The sequence below is a fragment of the Perognathus longimembris genome, chromosome 5 (assembly GCF_023159225.1).
Source record: "Perognathus longimembris pacificus isolate PPM17 chromosome 5, ASM2315922v1, whole genome shotgun sequence".
NCBI lineage: Eukaryota > Metazoa > Chordata > Mammalia > Rodentia > Heteromyidae > Perognathus > Perognathus longimembris.
The window spans coordinates 31860263-31880380 of record NC_063165.1 but is presented as its reverse complement, the minus strand read 5'-3'; the positions used below and the strand labels follow the sequence as shown (position 1 = coordinate 31880380).

The 20118-nt window shown below is 36.9% G+C and overlaps 1 protein-coding gene across 2 annotated transcripts in view; it reads right to left on the bottom strand.

The window, feature by feature from the left end:
• Positions 1–256: 256 nt before the first annotated feature.
• Tbc1d23 (TBC1 domain family member 23) overlaps positions 257–20118 on the bottom strand; it is a 49965-nt gene continuing 30103 nt past the window's right edge. Inside the window, exons 12-19 of one of the 2 annotated variants that reach the window (XM_048346497.1) lie at positions 18975–19017; positions 15148–15254; positions 12953–13092; positions 11733–11777; positions 8564–8652; positions 6155–6290; positions 4121–4315; positions 257–1853 (exon numbers count right to left, since the gene is read on the bottom strand). In XM_048346497.1, the coding sequence (XP_048202454.1) occupies positions 1772–1853; positions 4121–4315; positions 6155–6290; positions 8564–8652; positions 11733–11777; positions 12953–13092; positions 15148–15254; positions 18975–19017 (837 nt within the window). In that variant the 3' untranslated portion in view covers positions 257–1771. The remainder of the gene's footprint in view (positions 1854–4120; positions 4316–6154; positions 6291–8563; positions 8653–11732; positions 11778–12952; positions 13093–15147; positions 15255–18974; positions 19018–20118) is intronic. The other variant, XM_048346498.1, reaches the window with a different exon arrangement.

Genomic DNA, 20118 nt, shown 5'->3' with positions numbered 1-20118 from the left:
CTCAGGACCTTAGCTTTTTTGCTTGCAGGCTGTTGATTCAGGAAGGAGGATAAGGGACAGTAACAGATGGGGTAAGGTTGATGGGAGGAGTATTTGAATGCATGTAATGGAAATGTCACAATAACCCTCACTCCCCTGCACAACTAATGTATGCTAGCAAAATGTTTTTTAAAAGTTTTCAACTTTCTAATTTGTGTAGTACCAAGACATTTACAAATGGGGAAAAAGACAAGAAACACTGTCTTTAAGAACAAAGTTTTGAGCAAACTGTACCAGTTTATTTACAATTGTAATTTATAAACAGTAACACAAATGTCTTTACATCAATATTATGAAAAAGGGTCCCACGGCTGAAGTGGGTGAAAAAATGAGACTTGGGAACATTTCTGAAGGGGTGCCAAGAAAATGGAAAAAAATGCAATGCAATAGTTTTGGGAGAGTTATAAATATCAAGTGCTGCACTAGGTGCAATTTCATGCAAATGTCTTCATCCACTCAGGTAAGCTTTTTATATAGGTATCAGAATAAAATTTCTTGAATTATATATTCTTTTATTCACTTGATTTACGTTAAGTAAATTAAAATAACTGGCTGTCAACAGGGTACATCTAGATATTTCTATCAGTCCCTTAGAGATAATTTGTTACATTTTAGGACATGGTAGATTATATTTGCTATTTCCCCAAATAGACTTTACAAAAGCCATCTGTGGCTCCAAAGATGTTTCTGGACCTCTCCTCATGTGTGACTAATAAAGGCCTCAGTGAATTAAGCAGAGAAAGCTGCAAAACAAAGCAGATCACTTCAGCTACGTAATATTAAGAGCGTAAAACTAGTTTTAAACCACTGGATCTTTAGTGAGAAGATAGAATAAAAAGAAATGAAAGAAATTTGAGGATATGATATAAAACAACTGAAGTGATCCAGTTAATGATCTGGCTTTTAAGTGGGTATTAGTGTGGTCATAGACCATAATCTCAAAGAAGCTAAATCAATGTGTGGCTTTGAAATACCCTAAGCCAAATATACTTGTAATAAATGCCAATGTCATTTTTACAAATATACCTCTGTCCTCCAAATCCCAACTTTAATCCTAACATGCCTACTCTTTATAATGCTTTGAACTGCTCCTTAGAAACCATGATCAAGTTTAGTACCTCAGAACATTTAATTACCTTCTGGAACAAAGATGACTTAGAAACCAGTGTTCCAATATCTCACTCAAGAGACAACATTTGGAGTTGGCTGGACTCATCAACCATTTTAATAAAAAGATTTCATTCTTTTAAAGAATAGAACAGTGAGATAATTATTAACCTATGTCTTCAGTTTCTGATATGTTTCAGTGGATAAAACTAAATATGGCAATTAATAAAGTCTATGACTAATTCTCTAATTTTCAGTGAAGACATTGCAAATATGTATCTGTATGGTTGTTTTGGAACCTCAAAGTGACACACGTTTCCTTAAAACAGCTCTTCAAAATAGAACTGCATTAGTACCCTTGGCCCTGAATGGCACATGGCCAGTTACTTTAAAGTCACTTAATATCTGACCTTTATAATAAATCATTTTATAAAACTGAAACTGCAAAGAAAAACTTTAAAAAAGTTTAACCACCCCAAGATTGATTATAGTAATTTGCACTCAGACCTGCTATTCAAGCACCCCCATGAGCAAATGAAAGGTCTCTGGTTAGTATTCAGTTAGGAAATATATGTTCATGTTTTTCTTGGTTGCCTTAATTTCACTTAAATAAATTTCTTTTATATTAACTTTCCAAAGCATCCAAAACTTTCATGATCTGTTGTTTTATGGCTCTGGTAGCATCTCCTGCATTTGGAATCAAATACCTATGGGAGAAAAAAAAAGATATTAATATAGAGCAGCTTTCCTTAGGGACTCAGTTGACATGCCACCTCTAAAGGAAAGCTTGAGTCGCAAAGCCAGCACAAAGACGCACTCCTTATGCTCCCTATAACTTACTGCAACAGATAACTAAAACTTTTGTGGGTATAGCAGTTGTAGAGCTTGAACTCAGGGCCTTATGTGCTTCTTCAATTTTTGTGTTCGTGGTTGGTGCTCTACCTCTTAAGTTACAACTCCACTGCTAGACTTTTGTTAGTTAACAAAGAAAAGAGTCTCACAGACTCTTCTGCCTGGGCTGGCTCCAAACCTCAATCCTCAGATCTCAAGCTTCCTCAGTAGCTAAGATTATAGGTGTAAGCCACTGGCACTAAGAAATTAAAACTTACTTTGAAAGAAAATTAAGCATAAAAGCAATGTGATTTTGCACATAGCACTGTTGAAATTCTTCATTATCAAATACACACAATAGCTAGACACAAAGTAACCACATATATTTTACTGCCCCGTGTAAACATAATCTGCCACATGGATATACTTTGATAGTATCTAATTCCAAAGACTAACAACTCAACTAATAATTTGGCTTTGAGTAATTTAAGTTTCCTGAAATGAATTCATATGTAAAACTAGATGATATTCCTCCAGTTTTAGAGAGGGTTGTACACAGTAAATCATGTCACAGATTCTGAAATACTTTCTTTTGTGCTGGTCCTGGGGCTTGAACTCAGGGCTGGGCTCTGCCCTTGAACTTCTTTTGCTCAATTCTAGTGTTCTATCACTTGAACCACAGTTCTACTTCCTCGCTTTTTTGGCAGTTCAGTGGAAATAAAAAGAGTCTCAGGCAAAGAGTGAAAGGTGAACCAATGCAACAGTAATACTTACAAGACAGTATGTTGTAAACCAACTGGGGGAGGGAGTTCGGGAGGAGAAAAATGAGGGAGGAGGTAACAAGTTTGACAAGAAATATACTCACTACCTTACATATGTAACTGTAACCCCTCTGTACATCACTTTGAAAATAAAAATTTTTTTAAATGATGTAGGACCTTCAAGAAGCAGGGCCTAGTGGGAAGTTACTACTGCCCCTCCCATTTGTTCCTGGCTTCTTCTCTCCCCATATTCTCTCTCTCTCTCTCACTCACACACTCACACACACACACACACACACACACACACAAACACCTGCACTCAGTGAACCCCATCACTGTGATCCCATCTGTCATGAAGTTCTCACCAGAATCAAGCTAAAGCTGGCATCATGCCATTGAACCTGTAGGCTCATGAGTTAAATAATAAACTTCTTTATTAAGTTAAAAAAAAAAAAAAGAGTCTCATGGGCTTTCCTGCCCAAGCTGGCTTCAAACTGTGATCCCCAGATCTCAGTGCTAGGATTATAGGTATAGGCCACTGGTGCCCAGCTTGAAATGCGTTTTAAACATGAACTACAGTTATTTATTACAAAATATCAACAGTATGGATTAAATATTCATTTTCCTTCCCAAGAACACAAAGTATTTGTTTTTTTAATTATTATTAAGTAGCTGTACCAAGAAGCTACGACTCCCTTAAGGTTATGAGTTCAATGCTTCTTGGTCAATGTCCTCTTGTCTAGAGGGGACAGAAGAGGAGTACAGAAGTGGAGGGAGGAAGGGTGAACAAATAACAGTCATGGTATTCAATACATACTAAGTAAAAACTGAAATATACACCTTGTGGAAATACTGAAATATATATCTGGAGGAAAGCAAAAGAAGTGATATTGTCCAAGAAGAATTGTACTCATTGCTTGACTTACGAAAAATTGTAACCGCTCTGGTACAATACCTTATATGAAATTATATATATATGTATAACAAAAATTATTCTATAATAAATGAACAAAAATTCTATTATATATTTCATCTCTATGTGGTACATATACAAGGCAGTATAGCAAACTATAAATACTATGAACACTATAAGCACAAGGAAGGGGGAAACTAGTTAATTTATCTTATTTTATTACAAATCAATTTAGTGCAGCATTGGTATAGACTAGTCTTAAAGACTGTTGTGTCAAAAAACTGATGAGATTAGCTATGAGGACTTACTGCAATCATGTACTACTGGCTAAACCACTTATGACTAAGGACCACAAAGGAAGACAGCAAAGGTTACTCACGAAGTGTTTCAAGTATTCTGCTCCACTAAAATAGACAATCTGTGCTTAATGACTTGCAGTAACTAAAAATCATCCCAAGAAAAATCTTACCTTTCAATAGCCAAGATTTCTATTCCAGAAGCACTGCTGTTTCCATATTTGAAAGTAATTAGCTCAGGATGTTTTTTTTTTGACGTAATTTTAACTACAGAATTTAGTGCTTGTCGAGACTGTATATAAGCCAATCCTTTCCGTGAAAGAATCTCCCTTAAACAGTACATGTGTGTTGCAGTCACCAACAAATGACTTGAAAGAAAAAAGAGCATAAGAAAAAATTGTTAAGTAAATGTTAATTTAAAACAAGTGTTTTGACATCAATTACAAAAATATCCAGCTGAAATTATTTTCAAGTTAAAAATACAAACAGGATACTCTATAAATAAATGTTAAAACTTCTTTTGCTTTTCTTTCCTACTTTTCTCCCCGTAATACCAGGGTTTGCACCAAGCCTCTTGCTTGTGAGGCTGGCATGACACTGCCCAGCCCTGCTGTCAGCCCTGTTTTTATTTAGAATAGGGTTTAGATTCCTACTCGGGCCCCTGCCTCAGACTCAATCTGCCTATGTTGAAGCTCCCACCATTGTTAGTATCAAAGGGCTTAGCTACCATGTCTAGCTTCACTCTGTGGAAACTAAGTCTGTCAGACTTTTCTGCCCTTACTGGACTGGATTTTTGAGCCTACTAATTTCAGCCTTCCAAGTAGACTGAGATAACAAGCAAGCACCATTATGCCCAGCTACAAGCTCGGAAGGTGTTTTGAGACTCAATCCTCCTGATCTCTGCTTCCCAAGAAGCTTTAGGAATACAGGCATGAGACACAAGTACCTAGAATTTTTTGCTTTTCTTTGATTATATGCAAAATTGATGTTTTATTGACAGATAAATTTTTTTGACAGATTTTTTTTGTCAGCCTGGGGCTTGAACTCAGGGCCTGAGCATTGTCCTTGAGCTTCTTGTGCTCAAGACTATCACTCTACCACTTGAGCCACAGCACTACTTCTAGCTTTTTCTGTTTATGTGGTATTGAAGAATCAAACCCAGGGCTTCAAGCATGCTAGGCAAGCATTCTACCACTTAACCACATCCCAGCCCATCTATGATATTCTTATCTCTAATTAACCATCAAAAAGCCAGAAGTGAAGCTGTGACTCAAGTGGTAGAGCCCTAAACTTGAACAGAAAAGCTCAGAACATTTCTCAGACCCTGAGTTTAAGATCTAGGATTGGCACCAAAAAAAAAAAAAGTTATGCTGAGTGCTTGTGATTCATGCCTATAATTCTTGCAACTCAGGATGCTGAGATCTGAGGATTGAGGTTCGAAGCCAGAATGGGCAAGAAAGCCCATGAGGCTCATCGCCAATTAACCACCAGAGTGGCACTGTGGCTCACAGTGAAGAGCTCTAAACTTGAAAGAGCTTAGGAAGAGCGCCCAGACCCTGAGTTCAAGTCCTGTGACCAACAACAAAACAACAAAAAGATACTTAAGACACTAAAAATTCTGAGTACAATCTGTATGATTAATTAATTTAAAAATGTATAGATGGAGTAATGGCATTAAAGTTGTCTTGGATAGTTATGACCAAGCATTTAGGAATAAAGTCTTCAAATGGCTTGACAAAAAAAAGTGCATGAATCTATGCATAGACTAACATAAGCAGAGAGAGTATTTTCAACATATTAACAGGTTTTCAATTACTATTTTCATATTTAAATTTTTTTCAAATTAACAGTACTTTAAAAACTGAGACATACAAGTGGATAAACAGCAAATTATATCCTCTTGTATTCTTTTTTTTTTTTTTTTTTTTTTTTGGCCAGTCCTGGGCCTTGGACTCAGGGCCTGAGCACTGTCCCTGGCTTCTTCCTGCTCAAGGCTAGCACTCCGCCACTTGAGCCACAGCGCCACTTCTGGCCGTTTTCTGTATATGTGGTGCTGGGGAATCGAACCTAGGGCCTCGTGTATCCGAGGCAGGCACTCTTGCCGCTAGGCTATATCCCCAGCCCTCTTGTATTCTTATAATTTGATTTTATATCATTAATTCCCTCAAATTCAACTTTACTTTTGAAAAAGACATTTTTAAAAGTACCTGGGAAACATGTGTCCATTTTCTTTCACTTCTTTACAAGGAAAATGATGTTTGATGTCTGGCTTGTTTATCCAAGTCTGAATGTTTACAACTTCTTTTCTATCATCATCTGACATTGAAGAACTGTCTATTTCATCTATAAAGAAAGCAGTGTTAAAAATAGAAATTATTTTCATGAACTCATGCTCATGCTTGTAATCCTAGCTGCTCTAGAAGCTCAGATCTGAGGATCACAATTCAAAGCCAGCTTGTGCTTTAGGAAAGTCAATGGGACTTTTTTCTCCAAATGACTACCCTCAAAAAAAGCTGGAAGCAGAGCTGTGGCTCCAGTGGTAGAGCACTAGCTTTGAGGGGTGGGGGGAGAGCTCAGGGACAGCACCTAAACCCTGAGTCCAAACCTCAGGACCAGCACACATACACAAAGAAAAGTAGACATTATCGACTTTAAATAATTCTTAACCTGAGATTTCAAAATTATTTCTATAGTAATTTATATGTATAGGTTTGGGGGAATGAAAATCAATTCTAACACACTATTTCCTTATGTATATAAATACACAAATACTATGAAATAGCATTTTTATATTGTGAATACACTTTAAAAATGTCTTGACACAGATAATATTTGATTTGACTAGTCTATGGAGAGATGGCTAAATAGCCCAGTAATAAGCACCTGACTTGAGATAAAGATGGCAGAGTTCTTTTTCTTTGCTGCTCTCTGATTTTAAAAGAAAAAAAATAAAATTCCCAGGAATAAATGAGTAAAATTATTTTCTAAAGACATCAAAAACATTCCAATTTAATCTCATATTAAAAAAATGAATAGTCCTTAGGTAAACTGTAAGTGTTCTTCTCTTTGATGTCTACTAAGTGTTTGAGAACATAAAGAAACATATGTAAAAAGAAAATCTGGTGTGTCTGTATTCCAACTTAAGAAACAGGGACACTATTCTAACCAATCACAGCCTCCTTCCATCCTCATCAAATCGAGCAGTCACTATCTCTATTTGGTATGACTCATTCCACAAATGCTTTTAATTTAACCAAACATGAATATCCTCCAATAGTATGTAGCAGTGTTTTCAGTTTAATGCTAATAAAAAGTACACCATTTAACCACACATTCTTCTACAACTTATACCCTGTTCCCAACATTATTAAATTTATGCCTGATACATATAGTTCTAAATTGCTCATTTTTATACTGACCATTTCCCACTGCATGTGTATGATAAATGTAATTAAATATGTCATACTTCTTCATCCACTTGCCTCTCTGCTTCATTAATGAAAGAGGTTGAGATATTTTAGAGAGACAGAAAAAGGAAAATGGCCACAGAAAGGGAAAAGAAAAGCAAACAACTAGAAATAACATATTTATCTCAATACAAGATTTCTGGAAGGTAATTTTGAAACATTTACAAAAAAAAATGTCAACTGTGATTCCCTTTAGTCTAGCAATCCTACTGTTAAGAATTTATGCATTCAATAGTTCATCCAGACATATGTATAAAAATATTGTCATTTGAGCCAGTGGCCAGAGACTCATTCTTGTAAAACTAGCTACTCAGCAGGCTGAGAGCTGAGGATCACAGTTTATGCCTGGGCAGTGAGACTCTCATCTCCTATTAACCACTAAAAAAGCCAGAAGTGGAGCTCAAATGGTAGAAAGCTAGCCTTGAGCAAAAAAGCTTAAGAACAGCTCTCAGGCCCTGAATTCAATCCCCAAATCCAGCATTTTTTTTTAAATGCCATGTGAAACACACACACAAAAATTAAGTAGTTATGGTATATGACAAAGATTTGAGGAGGCAGATGGGCTGAAATGGAGAGTATCAACATGTGTTTATTATATTGCTAAGTGGAAAGGGCAAGATGAAAGTTAGGAATTCTTTTCTTCCTCTTTTTATACACTTATATACTTTTTTCCTAAATAAATACATATTAATATTATAATTAATCAAGATAATCTGGTATATCAAATTATAAACCAATGTAATCAATTTTTTATTGTAAAGGTGTTGTACAGAGGGGTGACAGTTACATAAATCAGGTACTGAGTATATCAGGTACTGAGGTAAAAATACAAGAAAAACCTCCCTGACCCAATATCCCCATCTTGTGGCCTTTTAGAAAACTGCCTCAAGTTTCAAATAATTTTTTTTCCCAGATGTCCATTTTAGAATTCTCTGAACTCTAGTCTCTTAGTGAGTGATGAAAGGGACTTCACATTAGACTTGTCATGTCTACAGATGAAGTCTGAACCCACAAACCCTTAAATTCTTTCTGTAGAATCTCACTGCTTGTTTTTATAAAGCAGTCAGTCATAATTCATTGGTTCCAGGATGATTTCTACAATTACTCCTAGTGGCTGAAGAAAAAGTCTGTAGGTAAGTGATACTACACCTGTGTCATACTCTTCTTCGTCTCCAATGCTGAAAACAGGCTTCACACCACGGTAAGGTTTGCCTACTCTGTCACTGCTGCTCACATGCCTACATTCAAAGAATTTTAAAAGGGAAAGTATCAGTTAAATAAAGGTTTTTCACCAAGCATCATGTGAATATTCAAACAAATGTTCTTTGGCCCCATAACACCACCCATAACTTTAGGACAGCTATGTTAAGGAAACTGAAAGAAGAATAAAGAATTTATATTAGCAAAAGTACCAAACATGTATGATAAGCTGATATTCTTTAAATCTGTAAAACTCAAATGATAAACAATTTCAATATTTGTTATTTCTGATCCTCAGAAAGCTATGTATCTTTCTCTGCTCTTTTTCATCATCACTAAATTTATGATATGGCAGTGATATCTAACTTTTAGGGTTACTGTGAAAAATAAATTGATTATTTTTAAAGAAATGGCTAGTATACAGTGAATTCAATGTATATGTATACATGTTTATCATATAAAACAAGTTATAGGGGTTTGGAGGCATAGCTCAGGTCATAGAACACCAGCCATGAGCAAAGTTCATGTCCCAGTCTCAGACAATAAACAAAAAAACAAAACAAAAAGAAACAAGTTATAGCACTAAATATTTAAAATTTAATAATAGTGCTCAAGACTTCCCTTACAAGTATCTTAGAATTTTTTCCTGATTTTCTTCTCTCTGGTATGGTCAGTGTGCATGTTACTGGAGATTCATCCAGAGGCTCACATGAGCTGCACCGGCCAGCCCTCCTTTTCTTTTTCTTGTCTGAGACTTGAGATCCAAACTCTTAACCTGACACTTTTGATCATCAGCTGCCAATGTACCACCTGAGCCATGCTTCCAACCCTATCCCTACTTTTATTTCAATTGAGGCTAAGATTTTGTTTCTGGTGGATAAATATAATAAGCAATGCAAATGAATCTAATTTCTTTTTCCAGAAGCAGAGACACGAGAAAGAAACACGAGGCCGAAGCATATAGAATCAATGAGTACTACAAAAGTATGCCTTCTCTCGTAACATAGTAATACTTCACCATTTTTCAAGTAAACAAAAATGAAGTCAAAATATTTCAACAAAATACTACATGCTTCTGGGGGGAAACGTGCTCTATGTGCAGGGTAAGTTTGAGGTTATCCACTACAGAAGAAGATGAATACTTAGCTTTCGTCATCATGCACGAAGAAACTCAGAATACCCTACCCTGTACTTTCCAAAGTCCAAGGTGGGGACTTGGGAGGAGCCAGGTGTCATGTCTCAGTTTTAATTTAATAAGCTGCATTTATTTAAATAATTTTAATGTATAGCATCAATTAAAATCTCACTATAAACTAGTTTTGTTGAAATAGACAAATCTTTGCTTCTTCCAAACATTTCTTTAAAAAAAAAAACAATTATGAATTAGGTTAACTTGTACATAAAGTTGTCAGAAGCAACAAACTCAACTTAGTTTTTAGGTTAAAATATAGCTAATGTAAAATTATTCTATATTTATGTTCAGTTTACTGGGCTATAGTTTATATCAGCGATTTCATTATAAAGGGCTATAGTGGGCTGGGGATATGGCCTAGTGGCAAGAGTGCCTGCCTCATATACATGAGGCCCTGGGTTCGATTCCCCAGCACCACATATACAGAAACTGGCCAGAAGGGGCGCTGTGGCTCAAGTGGCAGAGTGCTAGCCTTGAGCAAGAAGAAGCCAGGGACAGTGCTCAGGCCCTGAGTCCAGTCCCCAGGACTGGCCAAAAAAAAAGCTCAGGGGCAAGGCCCAGGCCTTGAGTTCAAGCTCTACGACCAACCACACACACACAAAATTACAGAATGATAGGGGCTTAAATTCCTAGTTTAAATCTAAATAAAGGGCTATAGTTTGTATCAGTGGTGTTCCAACAAAGGCTTAAGGGTGAAGACAGTGTCCAGCTTGGTGATACGGAGTGGTGCTGGACACTTTGAGAGGACGAGTCTCTTATGAAGGTTTTCAGGCAGCATGGGGAGATGAACTCAACAGGAAATTGGGACCATGACCCATCGTGGTTCTCTTGTACATCCCATCCATGAGGTGACCAGTTTTACCCCACTGTGTATTCCCCACCATGAAATGCTGCCTTACCACAGGCCCAAAAGCAATGGGTCAGTACTAACATTGACCAAAACTCCCAGATTATGAGTAAAAATAAACAATTCCTCTCTTTAAAGATTATCTCAAGTACTTTGTTACAGTAATGGAAAGCTGATAAAACAGTTCAACCAACTTTAAAATTCAGATTGAACATTTTATCTAAAGACAAATTACAAAATTTACATTATAAAATTTTGATATTAAATTGTCAATTATCTTCTGATCTTAAAGCTTAAACTACCACAACACAAAAAGTAACAACAATCATACTATATCTCTAATCCTCACTACTCAGGAAGCTGAGACCTGGAAGATCGTGGTTTGAAGACAGCCTGGGCAAAAAATATCCATAAGACTCTTATTTCCAATTATGAACCCTCAAAATGCCAGGCTGGAAGCATGGCTCAAGAGGGAGAGCAGCAGTCATGGACAAGAAAGTCAAAGCACAAATCTTTTAAACAGATTTATGTTTAATTCACCAACCTAAATACATATATTTTTAATCTAACATTTACATGTATTAACATAATGCATCTTAGAATTTCGAAGCTTAGAGGTGCAGCTCAGTTGCAGAGAGCATGTGCAGCCCTACAAGGTCCTGGGTTCAATTCTCAACAACATTTTTTGAACCATGATTTGTACTAATTATTAGGTACTATTAATTTTGTTCAAGCAGCAAACTGACAGTAGTAAATTATTTCCAAAGTTAAAGTCCTGCCTCCTTTATTCTATATACATCCTCTTCTTTACCCTTTCTTGTCTCAGAATCAACACCGCATGGGTTTGAACAAGTTTGATTTTTATCTAAGGAGACAGAAACATGCAAGGAAAAAAATGACCCAAGTAAAAACCAAAGAGGAAAGCCGAACTACCAGCATACACACTCTTACAAGCAACATGAGCAAACGTAAGCTTTCGAAATAACTGCATGAAATTATAGCCAAAGAACACAAGTGCACAGTGTGAGGCATGCTAATGGAAAAGGAAGGCTCAACAAAGCTGCTCTACTTTGGCTTACCGCTCTGCACACGATCTGTCTGGCCAGGGAAGATTGAAAGACATTCTATAGCAAATCGAGGCAGAGGACAGAATGAAATGATTACAAAGAAAAAAAAAAAAAACCAAAAATATAGTGTAATCAGTTTCCCTAACTCAGAAGTACATTACAAAGAAAATATCTCAATTATTCTAAGTACAAAGAAATAGGAAGAGATGCTAGCTTGAATTCATACATTAACAAAGACAATCATCTTTTCAGCTGACAATCATTATTAATTTCCATTGGTTAAATGAAATGAGTGCATTTTAAAGTAAAAATTTTAATGGTCATGCCACAGAATATAGCAGAAATAGTACTGCAATTCAGAAGCACTAACTCCAAGTACATGTTAGGCTTTTGAGAACAAATCTTTCAGACTTGATAAAACACTTTAGCAACAATCAAGAGTATTTTACATAGGGACAGTTTTTTGGATTAGTAAAAATATTTCATTATCGTTTTTTAGCATTTACTAAATGGAAATAAATGTACTTCTGACATCCGGTTCTCACAATCAAGTATTTCACTTCCCAAATACATGCAAGTAAAATACGAAAGTGAAATCAAATACTATTAAAAAGTATCCAAGTTTACTTGCTTAGAAACAAATTGTTTTAAACTTGTTCCTAAACAAGAAAGATCAATTACACTAGGCAAGCATTCTACCACTAAGCCACATTCCCAGCCCTCAGATCAATTAAACTAATACATAGAAAATATATTATTCACTTATACTTACAGATATGAATGTAAAACAATGAGTAGTAAAATAGATATTTGAAGTGTGATACTACCATATTTAGCATAAGCAAATTGTGTACACTTTAAATTCCTAGAGCAGAGGAAGGAATTCCAGCTATAAAATCCCTGCATTTGGTAGATGCTCCTCATCCAGTTGCTACTTGGGAAACAGCTACTAAATGAAGTGTGTAAGATGTACAGACACATGAATGATACAAAGGAACAGACTCCTTATTTGTATCTTATTCTGAGCAGTGGAAGAGGAAAGGCATCTCCACACCCAAATTTTACAAAATACAGTATACTCTGAAATTATAGTAAAAATGATAAAATTATCTGAGAGAAAACATACTTTATGATCCTTTCCTAGAACACTTCCAACAAACATGTATTTACTGTAAAACATAATTCCTTAGTCTTAATAAGTCCTCATGAACCATACTGTGTAAGAAACTTACCTGTCCACAGGAGTTGATGTATTCTCAATAAAACTAATAACTTTTTCCCTGACATTAACAGATTTTGTCTTCAGAGCCACAGTCATTTTATTTACTAGTGATTTCATTCCTCTATCATTTGAGCCATTAGAAGATTCACCCTGAAAAATAAGAACATAACATTAACTGCTCTCCAAATAATTAGCACACTACTAGTAAAGGATATCCGTGTTACATACTGAATTATATCTCCCAACAAACACCTATGTTAAAATCCAAATTCCTAATTCCTAGTATATCTCAGAATAAGACTGTACTTAGAAATATGGCCTTTAAAGTTAGTAAGACCTCATCTCAACTGGGCATAGTGCTATGCTTCTGTAACGTCAGCTACATGAGAAATATACGTACAGAGGTTACCCATGAATCTACATGGGAGAATCCAGGTATAAGATCAGTCCTAGGCAAAAACATGAGACTATCCAAAAAGTACTAAAGCTAAATGAGTTAGGGGAGTGGCTCAAGTAGTAGAGGTCTTGTTTAGCAAATGCACAGGTTCTAAGTTCAAACTCCAGCATTACATCAGGATGGGTTCTAATCCACTCCTTTAGAGGAGACAGCCCAAAACTTGTGGCTCACACTTGTAATCCTAGCTACTGAAAAAGCTGAGAGATCTGTAGCACTGTCTGGGCAGAACTGTCTGGAGATTCCCTCTCCAGCAAAATGGCAAACTGGATGCATGTGGTGGACAAGAAAGCCAAGAAAGAATACAAGGCTCTAACTTCAAAATGCAGGACTACCACCCTCCTTCCTCTTCCTCTCTTCCTCTTCCTTCCCCCCCCGCCTCCTCTCACACACACACGCTTAAAAACATTTTAGTGATTTTAATAAGTGAACTTTTGATCGTCATTCCCTTCTAAAATGAAAATAATCAAGGTATATGAAAATATATCAGTATAAAAGTAATTTATAACAGGGCTGGGAATATGCCCTAATGGCAAGAGTGCTTGCCTCGTATACATGAAGCCCTGGGTTCGATTCCTCAGCGCCACATATATAGAAAATGGCCAGAAGTGGTGCTGTGGCTCAAGTGGCAGAGTGCTAGCCTTGAGCAAAAAGAAGCCAGGGACAGTGCTCAGGCACTGAGTTCAAGGCCCAGGACTGGCAAAATAATAATAATAATAATAATAATAATAATAATAATAAAAGTAATCTATAACAAAAAAGACAGGAAATGTAAATATTCCACAGTATGGTACTAGCTGAATAAATTATATGTAAACATACCTATGCAAAGGAATACTACTTGGTTTCTCACACCAAGACCTCTTACATATTTCAAGAATCACAGTGGCAAAAAAACTCAGAATCATTATTGTCTGATAATGCTGTAACAATAATCTTAGTTTTGCATAGAAAAATCAATGCATTTAGTGAATTACAACTTTATAATAATTACTATTCAATATTTAGGGACAAGAACTATACATGCTTTCACACATGTAATCTTCAAGTCCTTCTTAAGAAGAAAGTTCTGTTATTGTCCCAGCTGATTTCACTGAAGATCAATCATGAAGAAGGTATAGAGGTGAAACCCAAACTCAGGTAAAGCAGAGCCATAATTCTAAATTAGTAATCGTGATCCTGTACTGCAGTTTTCCCACTCTTTGTTTTAAAGAATAAACATGAGATAACTGTTGTTTGTTAAGAAATTTTAAATGACATCAAATTCAATGAACATGAAATATGGAAAAAGCAACAAAGACTTATTACGCAAATATTTCCAAAATTCAAACAGAAAAAAAAATGATCTGCTAGGGTAACACCGCACAGCTCAGTAAATGAAAATCAAATAAGGTGGGCATCATTTCCTGTCTTTCTTGGCTTAGCCCATTCTCACTTGTGAATACTTCTACAGTCCTAGGCCTGTAAAGCTGTAGCTGGAATGATACAGATACAGAGTGCAGGAGATGTGAACAAGAGCCTAACCATCTCCTACTCCAAATGAATTGAGAGCTTACTGAAATCAGCTCACTTAGGAGTGTTGTCCAGTTTGTTCTACAGGCACTCTCATCATTTCATTGATCCATGTAATAATGAGACTCTTCACTGTTTGCATATGAAATATTTTGGCTCCATTTCCGTTGTAGTGGGGTTTGGTAGCTAATTGCTTTATTCTGGAAATTGATTAAAATTGACTCTATACATAAACTTACATCAACAGAATTAATACTGCTCCTTGAGCCAGAGGTGCTAGCAATCCAATGGCCATATCCATTTTCTGGTCCATCCACATTAATATCTGCCAGGTGTTGCTGCAGTGCTTAAAATAAACAAGACAAGACCAAGCCTGAATTTCTGTGAAGATTCATAACCAGAGAAGTATAACAAACATTTCACCACTGAATGAAAAAGATGTAAGGCTATACTATAAATGAAGGTGTTTCTTGCTCTATGACTATTTTGAAGTAAAGGAGTAAGAGCTATGATAAACCTTTCTTTCTCTATCTCTTAAAAGCCCTTGGCAGAGAACTTTTCTTAACTGTCCCTGAGAAAGATGCTAACTATAAAGGCTTTCTATTTTCCTTTTCAGAAGGCAAATGGTCAAGTATTAACAGATAGTCTCTGCAACATTTCTATGACATCAATAGAAAACATATATACACAATGGAATACTACATAGCGATTAGGAATGGTGAAATACTGTTATTCGCAGGGAAATGGTCAGAACTCAAACAAATAATGTTGAGCGAGACAAGCCTAGAACACAGAAAACAAAGGGGCATGATCTCCCTGATATATGACTGTTAACAAAGGGAGACAGAGAGACAGTAGAGACCAAATCTGTGAAACCAAAAACTGCTTGTCAAATAGTATTCCCCACAGGAATGGGGCAGTGACCCAACAGTATGTAACTAAAACCAAACAATTACTCAACATATAAAGGTCAAAAATTGACCTCTCAGGGGAATACAACAGCTCAAAAGCTATGTATGTACGTTCATATAAGACTACTGTCAACATATTGTCTAATATCGACATTACATTTAAAGCCCTAGGCGGACTTTCTTGGGCGTGGCCACGTGGCTACTGTATATGTTCTTGATACATTGTATATTGTATATATGTCTACCTGACCTAGAGAAGGGATAGAAAAACAGGGCGTAATATATCACAAGAAATGTACACACTGCCCTACTATGTAACTGTACCCTTTTTGCACAACACCTTGTCAAAAAAATTTGTGTTCAATTAATAAATAAAAAAAAAGAAAACATAGGGAGGCTTTGTTATACCCTAAGGAGACATCAAATCATTCTTCCCATAACAGAGAAGTCTTATTTATTAACAATTCTGGAAGGAGAAATTATTCTTGGTAAAAAGAAAGAAATAATGGCACTTTAAAAAGTGTCTAAATATATACAGTATACTAGCTGTCTAGTATTTTTATGTGGCTTAGTGGTAGAGTGCTTGCCTAGCATGCATGAAGCCCTGAGTTCGATTCCTCAGCACCACATAAACAGAAAAAGTCAGAAGTGGCTCTGTGGCTCAAGAGGTAGAGTGCTAGCCATGAGCAAAAAGAAGCCAGGGACAGTGCTCAGGCCCTGAGTCCAAGCCCCAGGACTGGCAAAAAAAAAAAAGAAGAAAGAAAATAAAATATAGAGTACATTTTATCTATACAAACTCCCATTTCTGAAAATATAACGTATATTAGCTCCCAGGAATTGGGAGGATGAGGCAGGATGATTAAGAGTTTGAGGACAGGGCTGGGGATATGGCCTAGTGGCAAGAGTGCTTGCCTTGTATACATGAAACCCTGGGTTCAATTCCCCAACACCACATATACTGAAAACGTGGCACTGTGGCTCAAGTGGCAGAGTGCTAGCCATGAGCAAAAAGAAGCCAGGGACAGTGCTCAGGCCCTGAGTCCAAGGCCCAGGACTGGCAAAAAAAAAAAAAAAAGAAAGAAAGAAAATAAAATATAGAGTACATTTTATCTATACAAACTCCCATTTCTGAAAATATAACATATATTAGCTCCCAGGAATTGGGAGGATGAGGCAGGATGATTAAGAGTTTGAGGACAGGGCTGGGGATATGGCCTAGTGGCAAGAGTGCTTGCCTTGTATACATGAAACCCTGGGTTCAATTCCCCAACACCACATATACTGAAAACGTGGCACTGTGGCTCAAGTGGCAGAGTGCTAGCCTTGAGCAAAAAGAAGCCAGGGACAGTGCTCAGGCCCTGAGTCCAAGGCCCAGGACTGGCAAAAAAAAAAAAAAAAAAAAGAGTTTAAGGACAAACTAGACTAAACAGAATAAAGTATAAAATAATGCTTTTCAGATACCTTTTTTTTCCGGGTCCAGAGTCTCGATCTGGACACTGTCCTTGAATTCCTTTTTGCTCAAGGCTAGAGCTCTATCACTAGAGTCACAGTGCCATTTCTAGCTTTTTCTGTGATTAGAGTTAAGAATCTCATGGGCTTCCCTTCACTGGGCTGGCTTTGAACTGCTATCCTCAGATCTCAGCCTCCTGAGTAGCTAGGATTACAGGTGTGATCTACCAGTGCAGCTTTCCAGATACTTTGGAGAACTATCTGCTAACAACCAAACTCTATCAGGTCATCAGGATTCCTAATAAATAGCACTGGGTCAAGGGCCAATGCTTGTTTACCAATACTTATTAATAATAGCTTTTATAGATAAGTCTAGGTATGAGCCTCAAAGGTTTATACATTATATATACAGGAGATAATCATAATGAATGCAAATATCAACAAAACCAAAAGGAAACTGACACTAATTTACCAAAAGTTCTAAGTTATGTTATAAAATTATGTTAGGTCAGAAGTTACTCCTGGGGCTGGGAATATGGCCTAGTGGTAAAGTGCTCGCCCGCCTCGTACACATGAAGCCCTGGGTTCGATTCCTCAGTACCACATATATAGAAAAGGCCAGAAGAGGCTCTCTGGCTCAAGTGGTAGAGTGCTAGCCTTGAGCAAAAAGAAGCCAGGGACAGTGTGCTCAGGCCCTGAGTTCAAGCCCCAGGACTGGCAAAAAAAAAAAAAAAAGTTACTCCTGATAAAACACCCATGACTAAATTTCAAGATTCTATTATCTTCAAATTATGTTGATTTTATAATTTATCTCTTTCAGCCTTGATAGTTCTATACTTTGATACCTCTTTTCTTAATATAAAGCAAGTTTTTAAAAAATCTTATTATACTGACCTACTCCTTCATAAGTTTGAAATACTGCAGACGTTGCCAATTATTATACTATACTGGATTACCAGGAATTAGTCTACAGGTTTGAAAGTGTCAGGTTTGTTTGTTTGTTTGTTTTTTTACATCCAACCAATGTTTTCTTGCCAGCTTATTGCTTCAAGCAGTTAAAAAACAGGCAGTACAGGGCTGGGGATATGGCCTAGTGGCAAAACTGCTTGCCTCGTATACATGAGGCCCTAGGTTCAATTCCCCAGCCACACATATACAGAAAATGGCCAGAAGTGGCGCTGTGGCTCAAGTGGAAGAGTGCTAGCCTTGAGCAAAAAGAAGCCAGGGACAGTGCTCAGACACTGAGTCCAAGCCCCAGGACTGGCCAAAAAAAAAAACAACAAAAAAAAACAAGCAGTACAAAGGGCAAATTATAACCAGTATTGCTCTAATGCTTGTTTCCTAAGCCTACCAGTCTTCTCCACAGAGGAAAACAATATGAGCAAGTTTTCATAACCTTTTATAAAAAGTATTTTTGGAGGCATTGAGGATATAGCACAATGGCACTTGCTTCACAAGCATGAGGCAAGTCAGGTGCTGGTGGCTCATGCCTATAATCCTAGCCTCAAGAAAGGCTAAAATATGAAGACTGGTTCAAAGCCAGCCCAGGCAGGAAACTCTATGAGAATCTTAACTCCACTTAGCCACAAAAAGGTGGATGTATACCTACGGCTCAACATAAAAGCTCAGGGACAGTTCAAACCCCAGGACTAGCACAAAGAAAAAAAAAAAGTAGAGGCAAAGATATTAATAAACTAAAGGCTTACCCATAAATCCTCCACTGGCAATACTCACATATTCTTTGTTTTTCTGTAATGAAAATAAAGTTTAAATTATTATTCTTGATACTGAAGCACTTTAGAGTATTTTATTATACATCAGTTGTACAATGAGTTTCATTGTGATGTTGCCATATGTGTATGTAAACAATGTATCCCAGTCAAACTCAGCATGTTTCTCCTTTATCCACCTACTTCATTCTTTTTTTTTTTTGCCAGTCCTGGGGCTTGGACTCAGGGCCTGAGCACTGTCCCTGGCTTCTTTTTGCTCAAGGCTAGCACTCTGCCACTTGAGCCACAGCGCCACTTCTGGCCATTTTCTGAATATGTGGTGCTGGGGAATTGAACCCAGGGCCTCATGTATACGAGGCAAGCACTCTTGCCACTAGGCCATATCCCCAGCCCCACCTACTTCATTCTTAAAACAATTTCGCCAGATTTATTTTCATACATGCAAATAAACTACTTCAACTATATTCATCCTCATTCACTCTCTCTATTATCTCACCCATTCCCAACAGCATCCCTCAACAGAGCCTGTTTCATTTTCCTGGAATTTTTTTAAGTACTAATTGTACCAAGGTTTTCTTGTTTTGTTTTTTGAAATCGCCCCCCCCCCTTTTTTTTCTTTTTGCCAGTCCTGGGGCTTGAACTCAGGGCCTAAGCACTGTCCCTTGCTTCTTTTTGCTCAAGTCTAGCACTCTACCACTTGAGCCACAGCACCACTTCTGGCTGTTTCTATATATGTGGTGCTGAGGAATTGAACCCAGGTCTTCATCTATATGAGGCAAGTGCTCTACCACTAGGCCATATTCCCAGCCCCTGTACTAAGGTTTTCCCATGGTATTTCAGACATGCATGTACTATATTTGAGTAAGAAGTAACCTTTCTTTTATTGCTTTCTCTTTTCCCACCCCTGACCATCCTACTCAACTACAGCTTTTATTGAGATTCCTTATGCCATTTTCATACATAGTTGCACTGGTTCTGAAGCAATTTTGAAATTAATTTTTATTATTCTGCATTATTTTAACTTTCTCCACTAAAACAGTTTAAAATCATCTGGTAATCTCTCCTCCAAATATCTATTTCATTTTAACTTTTGTCTCAAGGATTTTACTTTGTGAATAAT